Source organism: Aquila chrysaetos, chromosome 23, assembly GCF_900496995.4.
Source record: "Aquila chrysaetos chrysaetos chromosome 23, bAquChr1.4, whole genome shotgun sequence".
Taxonomy (NCBI): Eukaryota; Metazoa; Chordata; class Aves; order Accipitriformes; family Accipitridae; genus Aquila; species Aquila chrysaetos.
The window spans coordinates 7,692,316-7,716,492 of record NC_044026.1 but is presented as its reverse complement, the minus strand read 5'-3'; the positions used below and the strand labels follow the sequence as shown (position 1 = coordinate 7,716,492).

The window sequence follows — 24,177 nt, the reverse complement described above, 5'->3', positions numbered from 1 at the left end:
GATGTCCAGGCACTTGAGGGACTTGATGCACAGTGGTGAGGAGGTGGCTCTCTGCTGATGAGAGAGGAGGGTGGGGAAGAGCATAACCCTGCAAATCGCTTCAGCTTTGACCTGGTCAGTCACAACATGGGGACTTGAGACGACAGAGTATATCCTGTGATGATGGAATAAGCATGGACAAAAAGTATATGTGAATCCTTGAAAAAGAGGAAAAAACTTTAAGGACATTGCATCTGGCCCCCTGGTGGGGCCCAGGACAGGATACCTGTCTCTCCTGGCCTGGTTACTGTTGACTAGCCACTGATGCTTTGTCCCATGCGATGGCTTCTCTGCTTCCTTCCTGCCCATTCCCCCCTGTAGTCCTCCCTGCATAATAGGAATTCCCAGTTGTTTAACCAGATTCAGCCTTATTAAGGGTCTGCAGGATAATTCAATGGAACAAAGAACAAACCAACCAAATTCTTAGCTTTTGAAATGTAGCTCTTTCTATGGACTTGACACCCAAGGTTTTTTTCTACCGTCTGAAATAATTGCAAGGACAAGACGTCATTGTTTTCCAGAGTCCTCATTTATGATGTTAATTAAGGTCACGCAAAGAATTCATGACTTCAGCAAAGAAACAGGAGATAGAAGCCTCAGTCCCTTGTTCATAATTTCAGGTTTGGCAGTCTACAAAACTGTAACTACTCACATTAATGTCTGAGGCACCTTAATTTGTCCACATCACTGAAACCAGTCTGAATGTTGTCTCCTGTTCTAGCTCAGCCATTTTTCTTAGTTTACTGCAGACATAAAGTGTAGACAGCTGAGCTAGTCACTACAGGCTCTAAATAGTCAATGGAAAGAAACAGACACTTTTAGGGTGCAATTCATCTAATCTATTTTATATGTATGCTTTACAATGAGCTGCTTTTACACTCTAGGCAACTGCATTTAGACACCTGAGAACAACTCAAAGATCTCAAAATAAGATGAGGAAAAAAATACAGAAGAAATGAAACAGCAATTGAATTTCTATATAACCTCAAATGCAGAAGACACACTGTCCTAGAAATAAAAATCTCTGAGTATATGCATATAATATTTCAGATTATGGAAAAAAAAAAAGGAATGAAGGCATCATAATGGTCTGCAGATTTCCAGATTAAGTTCCTCCCAACCTGGAAATACGGATTTCCTGCCCAGCATTGTGCTGGTGTACTCAGGTTCATTGTACCTGAATTTATCAGTTTGTGCTAAAGCAAAAGCAATGATGTATTTTCTTCTTCTGTCTTATCCAATAGATGGAATTCATTTTATGACTAGGATTGGAATTGAATCCACTACTTAAATTTAGGGGGACAAGGTGTCCCTGTAAAGAGCTTCCAAGGACCTGTGTCTCTCCCTTTACTGGGTAAGAACATGGCATATACATTAGAAAGATGGCTTCACTGGGTGCATAGATGTAACTTAAAGCATTAATGCAAAGCAGACAGGACTTCCAGTCAGAGACATCACATAAGCACGTTTTGAACTGGTGCCATCAGTCATATGATGAGACTGGCCCTTGGGGAAAGCACAGGTATCCTACTTCCCTGGGACACCCTGACCCTATCCGTGTGTGGCCTCTCCCATATCCCATCAAGGCACGACCAATGAAAGCCACTGCAGCCATCACATTTTTTCAGTCATTTACATTTTTGTATAAGCATGTTTCATACAGCATGTCCTAGAACTCAAACCACATGAATATAATGCAAAGAGACAAGCAATCTGTTGGAGCAGTGCAGCTGTTTCATGACAATGATCACTGATAACTCAGACTTTGTACAAAAGTAGTTCCACAGATCTCGAGAGGATATGTATAAAATGCTTAAGAGGAGGCACCTCCTCCACGTTTCCATGACTCTCAGTCCCCTGCTTGACTTTATGAAATCCATGACCTGCCTCAGTTAATTAACTTCCCGCATTCCCTGAGGAATTGCTGCTCTCAGGTCCAAGCAGCACTGGTACCTGCCTAGATAGTAAACACTCCTCCCTTCCTGGGTACTGCGCTTCTCCTCCTTTTATCTCATATTTCCTTCCCCCCTACAGTGGTTCCTTCTCTTTCTTTTTGTCCCTTTTCTTCCATCTTCTGAGATCCCGCAGGGAGAGGAGAGACCAAGCATGAGACCTCTGCACTAATTCCAGCGGGGAACTAGGCAGAGAGAGAACAAGGTCTTAACGGGCTGGATGAGAGAGCTCAGAATGGGAAATAAGACATGGGGTAGCGCAGTGAAGGCAACAGGGAAGGGAGACTGGAAGGAAGAGAATAGAGACAAAAGGGAAGAGAACCAGAGAGAGAGATTTAGGAAAGGGACAAAGCGAGAGGAAAATTAACTGGAAATGGATCTGAAAGTACTGTGAAGGAAAGACAGAAAGGAAGGTAAGTGTTAAATAAGGAACAAAAGTGACAGAACCTGAGAAAAATATATTAAGGATGTTTCTGCAAGTGTTGTGTTTTGTCTGATAGGAAACATGGTCCAAAATAACTGTGCAAAAGATGAGGAAAGGCTTGCTGGTTATTCAGTATAATTTTTCAGGGTGAGAGAATAGGTGAGGCACAGTTTTGAGGGGAGGAGTCTGGCGATTGGATGCTTTATGTGGAGTAGGAAAATACACTGACTGTATTTCATGTGTATTTACAATCTTGCTGCTAGATTTTTGAATATTTTCACATACATTAATGTGTGTGTTGTGGCTGTGGAGTTCATGGTTTTAAACTAAAGGTGTGCATTGACCGAACCATGTAAAAAAATCAATCCTGGTAGAAAAGCAGAGCAAAGAAAGCAGCTTTGTCGTTGTCTGTTGAGCACTGCAGAGGTGAAAACAGAAGGTGGCATAGCACTGGCAGCTTAATTGTAATTTGGCCATGGCTTGTCTACATTTGGAAATTTTCAGTACTAGCTTTCCAGATGACAAGTTTGGGCTTAATGTTTTGCACCATGAGCAATTCAGTTTAGTCCATTTTGGAGGTGGATTAAAATAAATCACACAAAGGCAGCAGTAGCAGAGAATAATTCACTTAGGGAGTGAGGTAAGGGAAGTGCGTGAGTGAAAAACAACTGTTTTGCTTTAAAAATCCACCCTCAGACTGATTTTGTAATAGCTTCCCTGTGTAGAGAAGCCTTTAGTTCCCTTGCAGTGCTGGGAGCCCACGCCAGGACTTAGGCACTAAGCAAGCCATTGCTATGGAGGCAGAGTTGCGTAAAACTTCAAGCAAGCTGTGAGCCTTGCAAGGCACTCCACTCATCCCCAATTTGAAGAAAATATCACAGGGTTATTGCTTTCTTCATTTTTGTTTCAAATGCTTTAATCTGCCCCAGGATCCCCTACCACTTGCATTTCACAGCATGCCAGGAGGAGGATCCCTGGGCCTTTCTTTTCCATTTTTTCGTACGTGTCCCCACAGCCTCCTTGTGTTGGCTTGGCTGCAAAAAGGTCTGAGCGGGTGTAATAACAGATTGCCGCCCTAAATTATAAAGAGCAGAAGCCCTTACCTCTGGGCTGGAATAATGCGAGGGCTTGCTGCCGTCACTCTCGCTGGAGCTGCTTTCGCTCTCTGAGTCAGACTCTGAGCTGGTCTCGGATTCACTGGAGCTGCTGCTGCTCGACCCCTTGCTGGAGAGTCCCGAGGCTCGGGCGTTGGACTGCGGCACCACCAGGCTGCCAGCCCCCCACACAGCCCATCGGGGAGGGGGGAGGGAAGAGAAAAAAACAAGAACATAAAAAACCCACATGTAAAACCCACGGTGTTTTAGGGAGCATACCTAGCTGAATGCCTGTGAGCTTGTCTCAGCTGCTAACGAATGGTGAAGTGAGTTCGACATTACATTATTATAACTGGGGGGAAAATATGGGGTTACCCTCATATCCATTTAAATCCATAGCCTTTGCCATCTCTTCATCCGAGGGAGGGTCAAGTTTTCACTTCAGCTTGTCTCTTTTCTCATTCAACAGGCATTTTAGGATGTATTAAAAATATCAGATGTTAAAAAACAGAGTATAGAAAAAAGTCTTACACTGTCTAATGAACACTGCACAGAGGTGAAAGCAGGAGATGAAAAAGACAAACAGTTAAGAAACAGAGTTGAACTCCACAGTACCAGTCATTTATAAGTAATAATAGCAATAACGATAATAATAACAATAATAATACATCCTCACTGGAGCTTCCGACCCTGATCTTTTCTTCCGCGCACTTCTTCACCTACCCGTAAATGATGTGGTTACCTGTATATACCATCTTGATATTGACAACTGCAAGATCTAAGACTCTGATCCTGCAAAAACTTGAAGAGCTCCGGCTTGTGTTTTTGCACGTCAGCAGTGCAGTGCTGTCAGCAGAGCTACTTGCCTTCTTAAAAGTTATGTTTGCATGCAAGTGTTTGTATTATCAGGCCTGACAGCAGAAGAAATGTATACTTCCCTGAAATAGTTGACCATGCATATTAAAAATATCACAGTCATAAAGACTTGAGTGTGAAATGTCCTATTAAGTCATCCAGCTTATTCCCCAGGCAATGGAAGATTGTTCCCTATAGCAGGGTGCATTTTCTACTGTTGTCCAATATGATTTTAAATGACTTGAATGCAGCTTTTACTTTTACCCCTGGGAAACTTCTCTGCAAACTAACCCAAATTCCACTGTCAGAAATTTCTCCCTACATTCAACCTGAAGTTGCCCTTTTTAAATTTATTGTTGTTACTTATTATTTCATCCTATTACTAATAGTTACTATGATGAATTATCCTCCTCCCTTTTTGCTTTCACATATTTGCAGACTGTTTTCCTGCCCTACTTCAGTCATCTTTCAGACAAGGACTTACACATTTACTTCTTCTGATCTTTCTTCATAAGTCATTATCTCCAGGGATATGGGATCATTTTTATGGCTCTTTGCTGAACTCATTCCAATTTGTCTATATCTCTCTGATAACAGGATGCCCAAAACAGAGTGCAGCATTATAGATGGGTTCTCACTAGAGCCCTACAATGAAGGGCTATTACCTTCCTGCTCCTTGATGCGTTGCTTCTGTAAACATATACCCGAGCTGTGATGGAATATATAGTCCATTAACACTCCTACATCTCTTTCAACACTGCTTTCTCCAGAATTCCTCCACTGATAGCTACATTTTAGATTATTTGCTTCCAGAGAGATTAGCTTTCTTTTTTTCTTCATACCAGATCTCATTTTCTTCTTTACTGCACATGTTTCTAGCTCCTTTTGATTTATTTCTCTGCCCTCAGAGGTGTCTGCAGCAACTTCTAATTTAGTATCAAATGCAAACTTAATTAAATGGTTATTCACTTCCTTTTCCAGATCATTAATGAGACTGTTAAATAAACCCCACATGAAACACACCGGTACCCTAATAACCATCTCTTCCCAACTCTGTTCACCGGTGTTTATCATTACCCTTGTTTATGCTCCATCAGTCCAATATTGTGGCTAATGCAATGTGATCTTGGAGATGAATTTTGTGAGAAATAATATCTAATAATTAATTACAGTTCTGCTATGTTGCACCTCATGAATTGTCTTTACCTGCTAATGGTGCATTTCATTCTGGAAAACTGGTACCTGACACCTGACACAAGCCACATATGATAGGCAATTTCCAGGGCTTTGGAAAGAGGCCAGGCCATCAGAGATGGAGTTTCAACTCCACGATTCCCCACGGCCACACGCTTCCTGGCCCTATCCCCTCCTCCCCTAACATATGCCAACCTTTCCCCACTGGACCACGTGTCTTGCACAAGCCAGTACTCCCACCACATCGCCTTTACTTAGAGCATCCCCCTCGCCTTTTGCTAGGAAGCAGCACAGCTGCCCATGGCTTTTTTGCTCCGGCGAGTTTCTGGTTGCTTGGGCAATCGTGCCGCTGTCGGAGAGCTTTCTGTACCCTTCGAGGCACAGCAGGGCCAGGCAGTGCAGAAAACCTCACCTGTGATGTCACTTTACTAATTGAAGCAAGTAAAATAAACAGGAGAGGGACGAGCTGACATCCATTTATATTTTTGACCCTTATTTCCATCCTTGTAACAGGCGGTAGAGAGAGGCAACAGTAAAAGCTCTTGCTCTGGCAGGACGGCTCGGTGCTACACGCATGTTTGCAGAAGTGCCTGCCAACTCTTGGGAGGCAAGAGGTCTGTGATCATGCACGGGCATTAAATGTACCAATTACAATGAGTGCCTTTAAAAACTTGCCCTCTGCTATTTTTGTTGTTATTCATGATGTCTCTTTGTCTAGCCAGGTAGGTGTGGTAAATACAAGTTTTTCAGGCAGCCGTTTGTATAACAGCATTAAGGCACAGAGGTGCCTGAAACAGAAAGAGCTTATAAGCTTGTAAAAATTTTCCTTCCCGGAGAAGGAAAATTGATGTTTTGTGCACTGCTTTGGGACAATGCAGTTTTCCACTTGTACAAGTTGCCCAGTAAACTCTAGATATAAGTTGCTCACTTATATTAACAGATTACAGTCAATCCCTCGCTAATAAAATAGTAAGAGCTATATAAAGGCTATTGTGAGTAGGTTTTCTGGTTTTGATTTTTTTTTCTTCTGTTTTTTTTCTTAAGGGAATATGAAAAGGTAACTGCCTTTCCTGACAATGTAGCTTAGGGAATGCCTTTGACAGTGTCCAACTGATGGATTTCCAGTCCTCTCCACAAGAGCATTGTGACTATTGCCTGAAAAGTTCTTCCACATCACAAAACATCTGCACATTTATGTCCTGCCCCTGGTGACTGTGGTTTTAATTTTTAAACCATCATTTTTGTTTGGCATTGACTGAAGTATTCAGAATTGCTATTTAGGGGATGAGGGAGAAAAACCCCCCACAGTAATATTTCTTTTCTGTTGTGACACGAAATGTTTTTCTAGGCTGCTGAATAGAAATTGTTACTACAGCCATAGATATAAAATATAACTGTTGGACTCTTCACAAACATCTGGAAATCTATGTTTGCTGCTCTAATGGTAGCCAATATACTACAAAAATTTAACGTTACAATATTTTCCCATTTATGCTGATACTGCTGAAGTCTCCTGTGCCCCTTCGACCTTTTCCATTTTTAAAGATAGCATATTCTTATAAGGATCCTCATTATATTATAGTGACCAGGGTGAAAACAGTTACATGTTTCTTCACACATTCTTATTAAAAAATGACCATTATTTTAAATTGGCAACTTCCATTTTGGACTGTTCTTTCTAAAGTATGTAAGCAAGATAATGCAGTCAAAATAAAAGACCGATTTACATTTTAATGGCTGTGGCACATAACATTCATGCATATTTTGCTACTGGCTTATGCCCCAGAATTAATTACTACATCATAGAAATGATATTTTTATTTTAAGCAATTAAACAACGATTTGGGTAAGAACCACTTTTCTTTAAAGCCCTTGATCAGAACATGCACTCTCTGACTTAAGAGAGAAAGTAAATACCTTGTAAAGTTGCCAGAAGTTCAGTAATAAGATCACTTTAATAACCAACACACCATCTGAAGTTTCTGATCACGTATTTCCCATCATCCTGGCTACATGGGACTTGGGCACCTAAACGCTGTGCAAGTCTCCAACAACCTGTTTTCCTGCACTGCTTAGTGGACAAGTCACCCTTCTCTGAAAAACTGCTCGATACCTTGTAGCCTCAATTTTTCTCAGATGTGCAGGTTCAGAAACACAGTGATTTGGGGAGGTTAATACTTCTTCCCCACTCAAACTAATTTGTGATCCAAGTTGAGTGGTGGAGCCATCTCGATCCCTGGAGAAGCCTGAGAGGTTAGTTGTGGTGGGACCAGTTATTAGCTCCATCAGACTGCATGACCACGACCAGCCTTTGAAAAGCACCAAGGTGGTTTAAACACTTGTGCAGGAAGGTGCAGGCGCTTGCTATTCAGTCGGTGGAGAGAGATTCCCAAATCAGATTGCCTCAGTGGCCCTCAGGAGACCTCCTGAGGTTAATCACACTGGATCTGGGTCCTACTCTATGCTTTATATTGAGCTGCTGCTTACAGCTGCACTACTTTCCATGACAATAAATCATGGCATTCAGCACTGGCCACAAGAAGTTCCTGGGCAGCTAAGCATATGCTGCATTGCAGGAATTCAGTCTCAGTGTTTCAAAGACAGACAGCATGGATGCCTGATCAAGGTACAAGTAAAACAGATGCAGTTCTTTACCAAACTGCCAGTATTTGGTAACAATATTAAATGGATTCAAAAGAGAAAAATCTATCCGATGCTGAAGAATTTGTGATCCCAATTCTTCACTGCGTTACAATATGAAGGCACTTTATACCTACTTTACACAGATAAGAATGATTACCAAGAATGCAAAGCAAGGGAGAATCAGGCCTCGAAGAAAAAACTGTGCCAACAAAACATATCAGAGTGAGCCTCTGAAATACTTTTCCAGCTACAACAAAGGCTGCGCAAATGCTCATGCTTCATATTTTGGAGTCCAGTTGGTCTGTATAATTTCACTTTGCAAGAACTGTATCCAGAGCCGCCTTATCAAAAAGCTCAGTAACAGTATCAGACACTATCTGCTGTATTTGGTTTTGTGTCTGGATATGGGACAATATTTAGCCAGTGCCATCTGCATTGCTGTGATCGTCTAAACTACTTTTCTTCTAAATCTCACCCTATGGTACTATCTATCAAGTACTGTGCAACTACCAAGTGGCCCCTACTCCCCATAGGAAAGAGGAATGCAACAATTAGTGCAAAGAGCTGACTTGAATAAACAAATGACAACGTTAGGGATCACATTGTTAACATTGAGAGGTAAACATGGAGAAGGTGAGCTGAATTTGTAGATGTCACAAACATTTGAGAAAATCCTAAGAAAGGCTGTATGAATGCTTGCAGTATTTGAAATATCCAGAATGCTTGCAGTATTTGAAATATCCAGAAAATCTATCACTGTCTGGAAGATCAAGGCCAATTGTAGGAAAACAATACTCTGAAACAGACACCAGTCCCTTGGCTGGTATAAACTGTCATAGCTCCATTGACTTCAATTAGGCTACAATGATTTAAATCAAACAGTAAATCTGACCAAGACTCTGAAATGATATTTCAAACTCAGTGATGAAAACATATTCCATGGTTTAAAGGAGCTCTGCTGGCAGAGTCACTATTTTTATTCCAGATTAAAGTATCTGAAACACCACTTCCTTCTTCCCTTGAAGCCAACCTAAAACCCAGAAGGTCTTTTACGGAAAACTCTTTATCCCTTTGTTGAGAGAAGCAAATTCCACATGGTGCTTCCTCGAAGCACAAACTGAGAACATCGTGCCAAGATCCGTATAATTACCTCTGCTGCCTGGCACTCAAGATATTGCACATCTCCCATGCACACAGTAGGGAATTCCTGTGTCGATAATTGTGAATGAATCACAGAAGCAATGGGAATGCCCACTTCTTGCTGCTGCCCCTGTGTATTTTTCAAATTCTGCCTCAGCAAAGACATCTGAAGCATGCTTATCATGGGGGTTTATCTGGACTTGCAGATCAGACCATCCCAGTGTTGTAACAGAACATATGGGGATATTTGCTGAGGCAACTGTAGAATGCCAAGAAATAGCACCATAATGATAGCCTACAGAATGAGTGTGGATGTTGTCCATTCGCTTCAGGCCAAAATCATGCTGAGAAAAGGGAGATGATACCATAAACTCTAGGATATACACCTGCTTGAGGACAGCCAGATACCTCCATGGTTTAAAATACAAAGTCTGGTTCTGTACTTAACATACAAAAGTGAGTATAAGGAGCCTCTACTCTAGTTTTAGCTCTGCCGTGTCAAGTCTGAATGACCAAATCATTTGACCCTTCCACAGCTCCAGTCACCATCCTAGTCATACATGGGGATGACTGAACTTGCCTACCTTCACTGTGTTAGAAGACATCCTTCATTATTTTTTAAAAAGCACTTGGATATCCTTGTTCCAAACACAGTACGGAAGTGACACAAATCTATGTTTTTGTACCTTTGCTAAACAAGAGCATGAAACCAATTAACTGTCTGGGTTCTTTACAGTTACCGATTGTCAAAATCTATTGTTCACTAACAAAAAAGCAGCTAGCCCTGCCATGGTCTGCTGTTCAGGCCTGAACGCAAAAAAAATGAGGCTGGGCACTTCCCTTTCTCCAGGTAAACGATTTCCCAGGAGTCTGTTAATAACTTTAGGAAACAGAGAAATGTTTTCATACCTCATTCCTATAATGGATGAGGTATGAAATGGGAGTCATGATGAGTGAGAGTCCTGGAGGTTGTTCAGCTTGTCACAATATATAATGCTTCTGTGAAAGCACTGCATTACCTTAGCCGCACCACCTTTGCACAGCACAACTAATAAAGCACGGCTGCCAAGAACAGAGTTCATAGACTCCACCTATATTTTAACACTGTCCTTGGGAGTTGCTTAAATAGTTTGTGCTGACAAGACTACAAGTATCATCCGATAATGCAAACCTAAGGCAAACAAGGTCTCTTCAGAGGGTCAGGTGTTCCCTGTGCGATTGCAGCTTTTTTGCCAGAATAGTTGCCAAAACCCCCCAAACTGATAGGAAAGGCTGTGTAGAAAAACAAGCACACGTGCACACACATACAAAAAACCCTCAAAAAAATTCGGTCCGGCAAGGGGATATCTACTTAAGGTGTGGTTGATACTGGAAGCAGCAGAATCACAGCTCCCACCTTGAAGGAATATGGTAGGAAAGAGAAAACCACTGAAAAAAACCTTGGCTAAAAAAACCCTCCTAAAATAAAATGCTACATTACAATTAATAGTGACATCTCTGTATAAATAGCTCCATCAGGAGGAGCGTGTGCTGGGGTATCTGAGATGAAAGGGTCCAATAGACCTGGAGCAGCATTAGCGTGGGGATGAAGTGATTAGTCAGCAGGCTGACAGCTGTGCTAGGAGCCTGGTGCCAGATTCCAGTGTATGCTTTCCACCGCTGCCAAGTGTTTGCTTGTCGCTCCAGATAAATGGAGCATCAGCAGTGTTTTATTTGACCTGCTCACAAGAAAAATAAAGCAACTCTGACTTCCTCGGTGTGTTTGTCGTTGACCTTGCATCAGCTGAATATGAGCAGAGAGATTCCCTGGTCCAGGAAAGTTAACTCTTTAGTAGAAGAGGAGTGATAGAGTCTTTTTACCTTGGTAGTATAATTAGTCTCTTAATGGCTTGAAGTACAGTGACTTAAAAAGTGACAGGCACAGCCTATGTGTCCTATACTGTCCTTGGAACATGCCCTTGGACCAATGGCCTGGAGAATGATGAACAGCTTTCAAAATAGTCCATGAACAGCCAGTCTCCTGCCTCCAGTGTGAAATCAGGAAACCATTTCTACAGAGACTTTTGGGGGGGGGGGGGGTGGGAGGCAGAAATAAATTGTAAGTGGATGAAGTTGTTGAGAAGATTCAGTCAGACGACACCACTTTTGATTTCCCCCTGAGACCAAGGGCAATGGCTTTTGTGTGTTTTCCTTCATATGTACCCCAGAAGTTCTATTTTTCTCTCTTTTCTTCATCAGTTTGGTCATATTAGGAACTTTCTATTTGAGAACCCCTCTGTTGTCTGGTAGAGGCCAGCTTCTGCTGCTGGGTGGAAATCAGACACAGTGTCTTTGAATTGCATGTCTGAAAGGGAATGTAAAACACACACTTTTTTTGACCTTTAATGCCCTTGATGTGTGAAGGTTCTCCTTCATGATGGCAAAGAGTGACAACCATACTCCAGAAGCAGTGTTACTCAAAGGACTGTCTTGGGAGACCTACCCTTTCCTCTTCTCATCTAGGAATCTAGCCCTCACATGACATCAAAAGGCCCAGGGAAGGGGTAAGAAACCTAGACAGCCTTTGCAAGACAGCCTTTGCAAGAAGAAAAAGGGACTCCTTTGAGTACTTGTAGGTATATGGTACTAGTGGCTGAGACTGTGGTCAGGCATAGTTTTTCCATATCCAGTAATAATGAAGCTTTGGATGTCTTTCTGGCACTCATTGATTCCTTGTAATAATGAAGTACACTCTTCTGGACACTGCTACTTTCCAATCTTTTTTCTTTTTCACCTGTCTCTCCTCCCCTCCTCACTTTGAGAAAGTTCCTTTCCTGGCAGTATCAGGAGTGGCTGCACACAATTGCCAACAGTCACCAGAGAACATGAGTTCATTTGCTGAAGGGAGACCAGATTACTTAGGTTCACTGAAGAATGTGAATATCACTAGAGATGAACTCTGTTCCACTTCCCATTACATGAGTTAAAAACATGCCTGCTTTTCATTGGTTTGCCTGATAAGTCAGATACGGAATAGGAGCTCAGGGCTCAGCTGTCAGAAGGTCTCATTAGAGTGGGCTAATGTGAAAGTAAAGATGTCATGAGGCTCTGCACAAGTTCTTTTGGTCACAGGGAAGCCCTGAAGATGCCGAATCCTGCCATCTGAAGAATGAATTCTGGACCAATGGCCCTTCAAGAGAGAGAAAGAACTCCATAGGGGTCCCTTTTTCACAAAATCTTTATGTCACATATGACAGTAGGAAGAGAGATCCTTCTGGTTTAGTAAAGTAAAAAATTCAGAAGTTACACCTGAAATCAATGAAAATAGGAAGAAAGGCTCTAGTTTAGTGAGGGGTGAATGGAAATACAGAGTGTAAAGAGTGACAAGGATTAAGGACTGTTTAAAGGTCAGCTGGGTGGCATCTGAAGACCTCAACTAAGCCAATTTTCTGACTTTGTGAACAAATAAGTCATGTGACTCATATAGTCAGGACTCCACCTATTGTGCAGGGCTTAAAAAGACTAAAAAAAAATGTAGCTGAGTTAAATCAAGGGAGAATTGGACACTCTTGGTCAGATTGTGATACAGCTGGCCATTGAGGTAGAGGATAGTGGGTTCGTAGGCATACAGGTTTTTTGCTCTTAATTTACAAGGGGACCTAACTATTGCCTAACCTCAGCACTCAGAAATGCCCTCTGGAGATTCCTACCTCTACTGATGGACTAGAGGGAATCTAGGATCCTAAGGATCCCTTAAACAATATGCCTGGTATGCCCAACATCATGTGCACTGTGATCTGTATGGGAAGCAATGGAGGTTTAGTTTAGATTCCTCTCCATAATTTCCCTTTCAGGGTTCAGTCAAGTCTCTCCACCTGTCCTAAGGACTGGGGGTGGTATGCAATAGGAAGACCTACATCCACTCCCAACTCAGTACTCCACTGTTTCATTAGAGCGCTATTAAAAACTGATCCCCTGTCAGATTTGATGATATCAGTACCACCTGTCTCAGGAATAGATCCTCCACTAACATTTTGAAGGTGATTCCAGCAGCTTGGTCTTTGGTGGGAAAGGCTTCAACCTGCTGGGTGAGATGTTGCAAAGATAAAGGTAATTAAGCACTGGAACAGGTCTTTAGTGAAGATATGGAACATCAGTCATGGTAGTTTCAGAAACTAGGTTAGGCAAAGGAGCAATGCAAAATGTTCTGTAGAGTGGTATTAATCCACCATCTTCAAAACGCCTCATCAGGAGAATTTGATACCACTTCTCTGGAAATTAACCTGGATGTTGCTTTTCTTGTCTCATTTATTTCCTAAAACGTGAAGTACAGATGTACTTCTATCCAAGAAAACAGCAATTTTTGCTTGTGAGTGACAGCTTCATCAAGCCGCAGAAAACAACCACCACAGCGCAGACTAGGAAAATCCTCATCTGCATTGGCCTACCATCACCTTATTTCAGAGTTACTGTTAACATAACTGATGTTGTGGCTGGCCATCTAAACGGACAGCCTTTTGTAATCTTCAGACACAGTTGTACCTCGCTTCAGCACAGCAGTCTTTTTGCCTCAGTCAGCAGGGCCCTGGGTATGGTTCTGCCTTGCAAGACCTCTCGCTAAGCTCTGAGAGTCCAAATACAGATGAACTTGTGCAGATAAAATTACTAACTACCATAATGGCTGTCCAAATGGGTGCAATAAATTTCAGTGTGAGACAAACTCTCTCAGGTTTTACTGACTCTTAATGTTGCTGCTGCCAGCTTTAGTGTTACTCTTTGACTCAAGCCATATTCTGTTGTCTCCCAAAGGTCTTTTCGGCCCGTCAGCTCTAATCAATATGCTGCCTTGAGAAGGAGCTTGTTTTAAGTAGGTTTGCTCACCATAAAGAACCATATAAAGAAAATTTGACTTCTACTCCTTGTCAGCATATATCACTCCCTATGCAGAGCAGCATTTAGATGGTCTGTTAGTGGAATCCAAGTGCTCTCTTTTATATGTTTCAAGAAATGACAAATGCTTGGAAAAAATGCATAGTTGTTCTACAGAAGACATTAGGCAGACTCAGGAATGGCAAGCAGAACAGCTAATAAAGCCCAGAATTGTAGCAGAGAGGATGTTAAAAGCTAATTAGTTTGAGATTATTTGAAGACTTGTAAAAGGTTCTTCTGTTCTGCTTTCTGATGTAAGTACAGCCTGTTTTCCAGCAACATGCAAAACTATTTTAGTACATTTTTAGAAAGAGTTGCCCAGGATATGCTGTTTACCTATTATTGACACACTAGCTCAAAATAAACCAATTTTCAGCTGTTCAATATTTGCCTGTGGTGCAGCCTTAGGTTTTCAGTGGTCTGGGCCACTGGGAAAAAAACTTCTCCCATCCTGACCAGGCTCAGATTCTTGACGCCTTATTTTGGCTTAGTAGCATCACACTTTACAGCTTGGATTGGAGTACCCAGCAGTGCTCCTGAGGAGCAAGAATGGTCTGTCTAGTGAGGGTATCAGGATCTGACCCACTGTAACCCAGCAACACAGTGTACAGATACTTGATGAAGGTTTTTAAAATAGAGAGCAGCCCCTACTAGTAACTTTTGCTGTGCCTTCCTCAGGTGTAATGTGGCCTGTGAAGAACAATGAATAAGTATGATAAGCACAAATATATAAATCTATGTTAAGAAAGAGTTATATAAATTGCCCTTTACAATTCAAAGGAAAAATCAAATGTGAATTGCATCCTTTTGTTAGATGTCATCCATGGAAAGCAAACTTGAGATTTGTTCATGCACACACAGATGATGAGGGGAGGCAGAAATAAATTACAAAGTAAATATAATTTTACATATAATTTTATTTGCTTTATTAATCTAGAATGTGGTACAAATGTGTCTGGACTCGCTGGCTCCCCAGCTGCACCCTCCTGCAGGATGTTATCAATCCTTTATTTCTGTGAAATGTGCTACCAACTAGTAGGAAAGCACGAGAACTGTATATCATTTTAATAAAAAAAAATTGGTCTTACACCATGCTGTGTCCTGATGTAGTTAAACTTATATCTTCCAATATACCTTTCAATCCATATCTCATATGTTTTGCTGTTCATTAACTGCCATGCATCTTTTCAGTTTTTTTATGAATTTACAGTATTACTAAGGCATGCCTAGGTGCCTTTGCCCATTCTTCAATGTATCTTTTGTTCTAGCCGCCTCTCCCAGGGAGGCAGAAAGGAAATGAACACATGATAGTGGGGAAAGGGCATGGGAACAGGGAGAAATATTACTCATTGGTGCTGCTTCTCCCTCCCAGTGCCACAAGAAGCTGTTGCTGCCTTCTTCCTCTCTCTGCCTCCAGGTTAATAGTCCCTTTCTGGCACTCTGGTCTTACTGTAGTATCTCAAACACCTCTCTAACTGCCTGAGGTCCTGCATGGTCTAGGATGGGCTGCGTGAAGTGGTGGGTCTCTTCAGAGCATGAATTTACGTTTAGCAGTGTGATCCAGCAGGGAGACTGTTAAAGGTGTAGGAGTCAACATGTGTTGCTGTTAGGAGTTCAGTGCCCAGCTGTGAGGATATACGTTCAATATTTCTTTAAAAGTGTATCAGGTCACCTGCCCGCAGCTGGGAAACAGCTGGGGGAAAGCAGAAGATTCTGCACAAGAGCTTTGCGGAGAAGGTGAGATGGACAGATAGATTTCCAGGAGAGTATTGTTTTCCACAGTCAGTGCAGCAAGAAAGTAACTCTTTGGGATTTTTCTACCACCCTGACATGACTCTCAACCCTGCTAGACAAGCCTCAGCTTAGGGAGAAAGATCAAGTGTTGGGTCTTTGCCATTAGCTTAAACACTAGGGGAAAGAGCTAGATGACTTTGTTGATAACTAGCTTGAAGACCCCAGCAGGCCTTCAGACAGTTTTATTAATCATAAAAGTCATTAAAAATAGCCAATTTCTCAGGGGCAAAGTAAAAACAAAACCTCAGAAGAATGAAGCAGGGCAGGCATCTTCCATTCCTGAGAGCACTCTGTTCACATTCTGTGCAGGGAACTGAAAGGGAATACTTAGGAGTGAAACTTCGAAGCACTATAACCAAATGCTTTCTCAGGGAAGGGGCAAACACTTTCTTATGGACTTAGATTGCAACAAGGACAGATATTGATGGGCTTTGTGTACAGCTCAGAGGCCTTGAACTTTCAGACAGTTGACTCTGATGCTTGCATGTCACATCCAGAATCAGCAAGATAGTTTTCCCCTTTGCCTTTGCGCTTGGCCTTTCCTCTTTCACTTTTTTGCTTTCCCCTTGCCTCTCCCTTTTCCCCTTATCTTTCCCTTTCTCCCTTGCATTACCTTGCCTTTTTTTTAAACAAAATGGATAGAGATAACATTTATTTGCCTCTATGCCACTGTCCAGTGCCTGTGCTCTATCTCAGCAGTCTTTAGCTGCTTTTGCCTTATGAACCTGTCAGGCCCCTAAAGATGTCTTACATATCTTGGGGCTTCTCAAGCAGGGTGTGAAGCCCACCCAAGAAGCAGGATAACTATGTGGGCACTGAATTGTTCCTGAGCTCCATTTGGCTGTGAGTGTCACCCCGTGTATTTAAAGCTCACTCAGATGGCTACGTAAGTCATTGCCCCAACTTGACTGAAGTGTAGACTTGGCCTCGGGCACCAACTCTACAGCTGAAACCATGCACCAGCTGCATATCACATGTTGGCAGCTTTACCCACCGCTCCATCCTTTTGCAGCTTACTCCACGCTTGTCAGAGTAAAATGGACTCTGGGGGTGTTATTAGGTTCATTTGCTGCATTTGGTGTATTTTACAGTAGGTGGAAGGTGCAGCAGCAGCAGCTGCAGGCTGGAAAACTTTCTTCTCCTTCAAACATTTCTGGATCTGTTTCTGAATGTGGTCAGCAGTGTCTGAGGCAGCCCATCAGGTCATGCTTTATTTATTTAACTGTACCTTACAGCACCTCCCTCCTTCTATAAAACCTTGCTGTTAGGAGACTGCTTTACATCTTTTGGGGGAGTATCTCTGACGTGCAGTTGTCTAGCATCACTGCCCAGAGCAGCTGCTGACAATGCCAATGCTCCGAGAGCTGCAAAATCCTTCCTTTCTGAAATCAAGAGTAGAAAAGATCATCGTGAAATAATGGACTAATGTGGCCATGCTATCTATGCTGCTCATAAATTACAGTTTGAACCTGGCAATTGCAGGGTAATTAGGAGGAGAGTAGCTTTCCTGCAGGAACATATATTTCCTATTCTGCCTGCCTGACACACTCCAGTTTAATTTTTCCTTTGTTCACTCAGCTCAGAGAACGGCAATTACTAAAGGTGATAGCCTAGTGGCAATTTTTGAATCATGAAGAGACTTAGCACAGAAATGAGGAAAAAAAAAAAAAAAGGACAGGTATCACTAGTAATTAAAATAATTTTGAATTAAAGGGACAATTTCAATAATTGCTTTTGTACTATAATCATCACTGCATAACCTATCCTTATGAATTACTAATACAGTGAAATAACACTACTGTAGAGAGTGAGCTTAAAAAGACAGCTTTCCTAAACAGGTAACCTCATCAGTGAGAGATAAGTGACATTTGGGCAGACATTTCGGAATGGTCGGTGATGCCATGGCTCTGATCACTAACAGCCATGCGATTTTGAAGCCCTTCTTCCCCCTTTGGCCCTGTCAGAGAGGCACAGGAAACAGAGCAGGAATTCCCATCTCGGGTGGCCAGAAGAAGGTTTCACATTATTAAAACAGATGATTTCCTTCATCTAAGAGCCTCTGAGGAGCATAAATTACAAACAACATCAAAGCAAATGAAAAGTTTTAGAGCAGACTGTCAAAGAGACTGCTGGGGTTTCCTTGGTAGATTTCCATTTTTAAGGAGTCTCAGCAATTTACTTTCTTTCTCAAAACAATTCCATATGTCTGTGGATTATTTACGGTTGTTTTGATTTTTGTTGTCAAGGGTTTTAAAGAAACAATATTGCAATTATTTAACATGGGGAAATAAAGTTAGACAGACAGCGCCTGCAGTAACAAATTACTGGGATGATCTCATGGACTAAAACTTTGTAGATTTGCTCTGTACTCTCCAGGGTTAGATAGCATGAGTCTAGATACAAAGAAAAGCAGTATAGCCAACTGGAAATAAGTATAAGTCTGATGCTGTACAAATACGACAACTAATTATTCATGTTGCCATCACTGATTTTACAGGATGAAACACCGTGGCCAGGGTGGCACAAGAATAAGGGCTGTGAGATACGTTGGCCCAGATTTGAAGTAGACCTGAGAAAACTTTGTTTAATGATTATTGGAATTCATCTGACAAAAAGCGCAGAGGCCAGCTGTGGTCTTAGATTAAAAGTCATCAGGGCAAGCTGTGAATGGATTCATATTAGCTTCCTAACTTAGGGTAAAGAAGTGACTATTATTAGAAAAGGTGTGGAGAGACTGACGAGGTTATTAGCTAGTCCCGAGGAGGTGGCTCCTGCTGAGTGTGGGTTTTAAGTGCTTTCCCTGCAGAGGAAGGTTGTCATTAGTTGCTGGGACATGGACCGTGCAGGAGACTGGTGTGTCACACCTCAGCCTGTAGTTCCCGCCTGCAAGTCCACAGGTATATTCAGCAGCGATCTACAAACTAGATACCAGGCTGTATTGACCACATCCAGGAAACAAGGCTCCATCTATGCAGTGAAGTAAGGAGGAAAAAGGATGGGTCTGTGAGAAGAAGAAGCATTGCCACCTCTCTGGATCACCAAGCAGGAGATGCCAGTTTTAAGCTCTGTCATTATGTTGGCCTAAGCTTCTGCTGTGTTGTGCTGGCAGCCAGCAACCATGTGAAATAAAGACCTTTAGGAAGAAAGCACAAGTCTGAACACTTTATTTTCCTTTAATGGAAGGATCCCTTTTTATTTCACACGTGCATGAGCGCATAGCTGTTTGGCCAAAAAAAGAAAAAGGGAAAAAGGTCTATCTTAATAAGGGAAAAAGGTCTATATTAATTGTTTCCAAGCCTAGCAGCAAATGCCAGATTCTTAAATCTGTCGTTTACTGCTGGTGAATTATTACAAAAGTTATTCATAGTTCTTACCTAGTAATTCTTCAAAAAGTATTTTCATAAATGTTGCATCAATAATTTAAAAGCTGCAACAGCATATGATTTTCAGAGTGACCTCTGATTCGAGTTTGATGGCCAGGACTGGATAAGAGCAGAAGACTAATCATACATGATAATCACGTGACATGAGAAGGAAATGCTAAACTGTGCATCGCTAATGAGTCTGCTCTGATGGGTGTACTTCCCTGGTCTGAACCATAACAGCACCAGTCCTCCAGGCACCACTGGCAAGGACTGAAGAATACAGTCTTTGATTGTTTTACTCAATGTCTTGTGTTGACTTGAACATTTGTGAGGAGCTTGGTCAAAACATGAACTGGCTTCTCTTCAGTTTTTCCTGATGCAAAACTAACTGGATATAGTTCCACCTCATGTCAAGCTTGCAATTTAAAGCTGTTTACCTTCAGCATTGAATGTGTGTGTTTGATAACTCAAAGCTCTGATTCATTGGTTCAGGTCTTGATTGTGACCTTGATTTGATGCCTGTGTTGTCTACTGTTAATTAGCTTGTTGTGGTTCTGCTAATATGGTGATGTGTTTTACATTTGTTTGCTTATTTTTAGTATACAGGGCTGGCTTATTCAGTCCAATTGTAACATGAGTCATGTCAACTAAAGATGTATGTAACTTAAATAAGATACTTCCCAGCCATGTGGCCCTGCAACCAAATAAATAACTACTCCCCACAAGATGGTATCAAGATTAAAACAAAGCTATTAAAATGCTGTCTTAGCAATTAAACTAAAAAAAACCCTCAAGGTTGCAATACTAGCTTTAACAAGCTCTTTACCAGGTGCAAGACAAACCTAAGGCAATCGCTTCCTAACTAAGCAAACCCTGTTTACATCTCAGCTTTGGAAACATATGTTGTTAATTTTAGAATTGCAGTTGCCATGCGAGCTGAGTGTCACTTATAAAAAAAAAGAAAAGTGCGACTTTTGGGGGTAATTATTTTTTCAGCACAGGTGCAGAAAGTGCATTTGAACGCCCTAAACATTCACACAAGTGTAGCTTTGACTCAATCAAACTGCAGCCTATCACAACCTGAAAACAGTATCATAAAATCTATTCTTTCAGGCATGGTATGGCCTTAATAAAAAGTAGTGTAGAATTTCTTAACTTAACAGAGGCTCGTCTTTTCTCCTTCCAGATTTTACCTTCCCTCCACGATCATCCTTTTTACACTGGCCAGACTACCCACATGTTTCACCACTTCATCCTTGCAGCTCTTGGATTAGCTGGAGAAGTGACTGGCAGGTCCATGCAGTTATGGAGTTTGCAGTTACCGGTCCTTTCAAGCTAACCTCCCAGTTCAACAGCTGAACACTGGTGCATGATAGCCCTGCGGAGCTCAACTCTAAAGCAGCCAAGGAGTGCGTTGTGACACTGTAGTATGTCTTCTCCATGTGGGGCAGTGGGAATTCATTTGCCATATGTTCCCTCATTTAACCAGAGAAGGTATTCATAGAGTTTGCTGTAATTTAATTTAAAAGGCTGATGTGGTAAATTACTGACATATGAACAATTCAAACCAGATCTCCAATTTACTGCTGCTCCGTAGTGTTACCAGACTTTTGGCCATAAAAACAACCCTAATAATTTGGGTAGGGCAACTCTGTGGTAATCACCTGCTGTAACCAACCTGGGAGACCTTACGTAGGCAGAGGAGGACAGCAATGTACAGTGCCCAATGACAGAAATTTGTCATGGCTCTTGTAATACTAATAAATGGTTAATGCTAGGTTTTGACCAAATGGAAGAAAAGAATAAAATACATTTCTTAGAAAATAATGTGGTGTTGGCTCAGATTAGCTAACTACATTGAATGCTAAGGCATTCGTCTGCTTTAACAGTGCCCTTTGTCTGCACACATAAAGAATATGCATGGGGATAATGCAAGGCTCCAGGAGGGGGGCAGATATGCTTGCAACACGAGGGAGAAATTCCGGGATAATCAGGTGTCAACCTGGTGCTTTTCACCAGCATTAAATCCCTTATAATTATTTAGGAAAATACATACATTTTTACACAATACTCAGAAAATATCAGCAGTCTGAGGTTAAAATTTGGTGGCAGCTGACAAGCTGATAACATGCTAATGCAGAAAATGGTAGAAAAAGAGAAGTTGAACCAGAGGTCACAGTACATCTCTGTATCAATTAGAGAGTGATAATCTCAGAGGAGTGTTTAGGTTTTGCTGCCTTCTCAAACTGTTCTCTGGGTTTGCACAATCGACTTTGCAGTTGTTGCTTTCTTTTTCAGCTTTAACAGAGAGAGGTGCTGTGCTGTGAATCCCTCCAGCAGGAAAAGGAGGAGGAAAGCTGAGGGCGATCTGACAACTGGAGCCCCAAATTAGGTTCTTCTGAGAGCTCCACCTTTCAACATCCCTGTTTCAAAAACGTAGGCTATGGTTTTCACGTCGGAAGCCCAGCACTCTTCTTTTCTCTGCACTGTACCTCTTCCCACAAGTGCGGGGATGTGTTTGCATGAGGGGGGTTTGCACCAAAAAGTTTGAAACTGGAAAAATGAGTGTGCTTGTTATTAGGTTCAGCAGACTGGGAATCTGCCAGGCTTTTACAAAACTGCTCATTTTCTGAGTCTTAGCTCTTTTAGCTATTTTTTTTTTTTTTATTGAGCAGAGGACAAGCTCTATCTTATTAAGTGAAAACAATAGAGTGAGAAGTTGGAAATTGCCAGGAAGCCTGGGAAAGACCAACACTCAGCTGAGATTTCATTCCATGTTTTCCTGTTGACCTCACAGGCTCTCAACACAAGAGCTCTGAGTACATTAAAGAAAGGCCACAGTCTCATTTGGTCCTGTGAACATTGGCAATATGTTATGGGGACAATATACAAGCTTGAAAGGGAAAAACCGCAGCAATGTCCCCATGCCCTGGAGGTTTTGTCTGGTGCAATGCTGTTTAACCAGAGCACTGTGAGGTTTTAAATGGCCATATGAGATTTATAGTAGGTCATGACCAGATCTCTTTTCAGGGCAAAGTTTGAAAAGTCCATTTGTCTCAAAATTTAAAAAAAGAGTCTGGTAATTCTCCAAGGTTTTTCCTCTTCCTTCAGGCAACTATTTTTGTCTGGCCAGAGTTCCTAAACCCTCCCCAAGAGCCCTTTTAATGTGGGAAATATTGTCCTGGTGTCTGCTACCAAAGGAATAATACTGAAGATACAAATATTTACAAACCCACTGTAACTCCACATGGTCAGTATCAAGCTTATTAAATTTTAGAAAAAGGGACGTCATGACCTTAAAAGAAGTGACATCAGGAAATCAGTATTTGAGGGTATTATTAGCAGGGAAGAGTGATGGTTATTGTGGGGAACTGAATGGAGAAGACTCAAGGTGCAGACAGAAACCCCCCATGTCCAGCCGATGGCGCGGCCGCCCTATCGCAGGACCGGCAGCCAAGGGGCAGCCCTGGCACTGCCGTCCCCCCACTCCTGCCCAGCTGGGCTACGTCCCACCACACGTCACCAAAAGGCGCACGCTGGTGTCCGAGGGGCTGCAAACCGAGACCGTGGGCTGGCCCCCCGCCACGGCTGTGTCTCCTGTGCAGCAGGAGGAGAGGTTGTCCTCCTCCAATGATGGGGGCCGAGTCAACCGTTCAGCAGCAGACGGAGCTTGGGTAGCCTCCGCCAGGCTTCACTCATGACACTGCAAGCCAGTCGGGCTTGCGTCCCGCTGTGTGGCCCTGAGATTGGGGGCAGCTGGAGGAGACTGGTGGGAGATGGGGGTCCCGGGGAGGGCTCCAGGCATGCCAGTGGGGTCAGGGTGGTTTTGAAGAATGGGGAAAGGGGAGATTGGGCAAGCAAGACAGCAAAGCTCCATGAGGTGCAGCCAGAGAGCCAGCAAGAGAGGCTCTGGGACAAGGTCACCCAGGAAACTTGGAGAGTCAAAATCGTGGATATCTGGGGCCGACTGGGGAGAGATGCCTGTGGTAGAGGCCCTGTGTCTGGTTTTCCTCTTTTCTCTCTAAAGGGGCTGTAGGAAGGAAGAAAAGGTAGATAGCAATGGCAAGCGAAGTCCTGTAAAGCAGCTGGGAGCCAGGCTGTAGCTGCCCCCTCGCCATCACCTGCCGGGGTATGAAACAACACAGACCTCCCGGGTACGCGTGACGCCAGGGCCAGAGCAGATCCTCGCAAAAGCATATTAAAGTGTCTTAAAAGATCATTGCAAAGCAAGAAATTTACTTGGCAGGTCTCTATGACTTTTCTGGGGTGGTTTTTATCTGTTGTGTAAATCAGAATCATGGGATTCTTTAACCCTGCTCCCCTGTTTTTTTATTTGACAAAGTGTTTGTTCATTTAGAGCAGTTATGCTTGATTGTGCCAATAAATAATAAGTGAGAGCTATTTGTGAATTATTTGGCTGCTAGATTTCCACAGAGAAGGGCCTATTCTCTTCTGTGTGAATGCATGTGTGAGAGGCAGTCCCTCAGCATGAAGAAAAGTTTTGTGCCTGAGTCAAGAATGAAAAAAACTTTTAAAATCTTTATAGCAATCTAATACAGAAGATACACTGGTATGCAAAGTAAATTCCATTAGCTATAAAATACCTACCTTTAAAATAAATAATTTTCTTTTGCTAAAATGCCAGAAGATTGCAGACTATATTAAAGATAGCATGTGTCACATTTAAATCATACCCCATGGAAAAATATCTAATTTAATTTCAGTAATTTCTATTTATTTCTGCCTTTCAAAATGATATCATTTTCAGG

General features: G+C 42.2%; 1 protein-coding gene across 2 annotated transcripts in view; it reads right to left on the bottom strand.

The window, feature by feature from the left end:
- The window catches only part of AFF3 (AF4/FMR2 family member 3), a 328,498-nt gene that overhangs the window by 44,285 nt on the left and 260,036 nt on the right, over positions 1 to 24,177 (bottom strand). For both annotated transcript variants that reach the window (XM_029998967.1, XM_029998968.1), the window contains exon 10: positions 3,519 to 3,684. In XM_029998967.1, the coding sequence (XP_029854827.1) occupies positions 3,519 to 3,684 (166 nt within the window). The remainder of the gene's footprint in view (positions 1 to 3,518; positions 3,685 to 24,177) is intronic.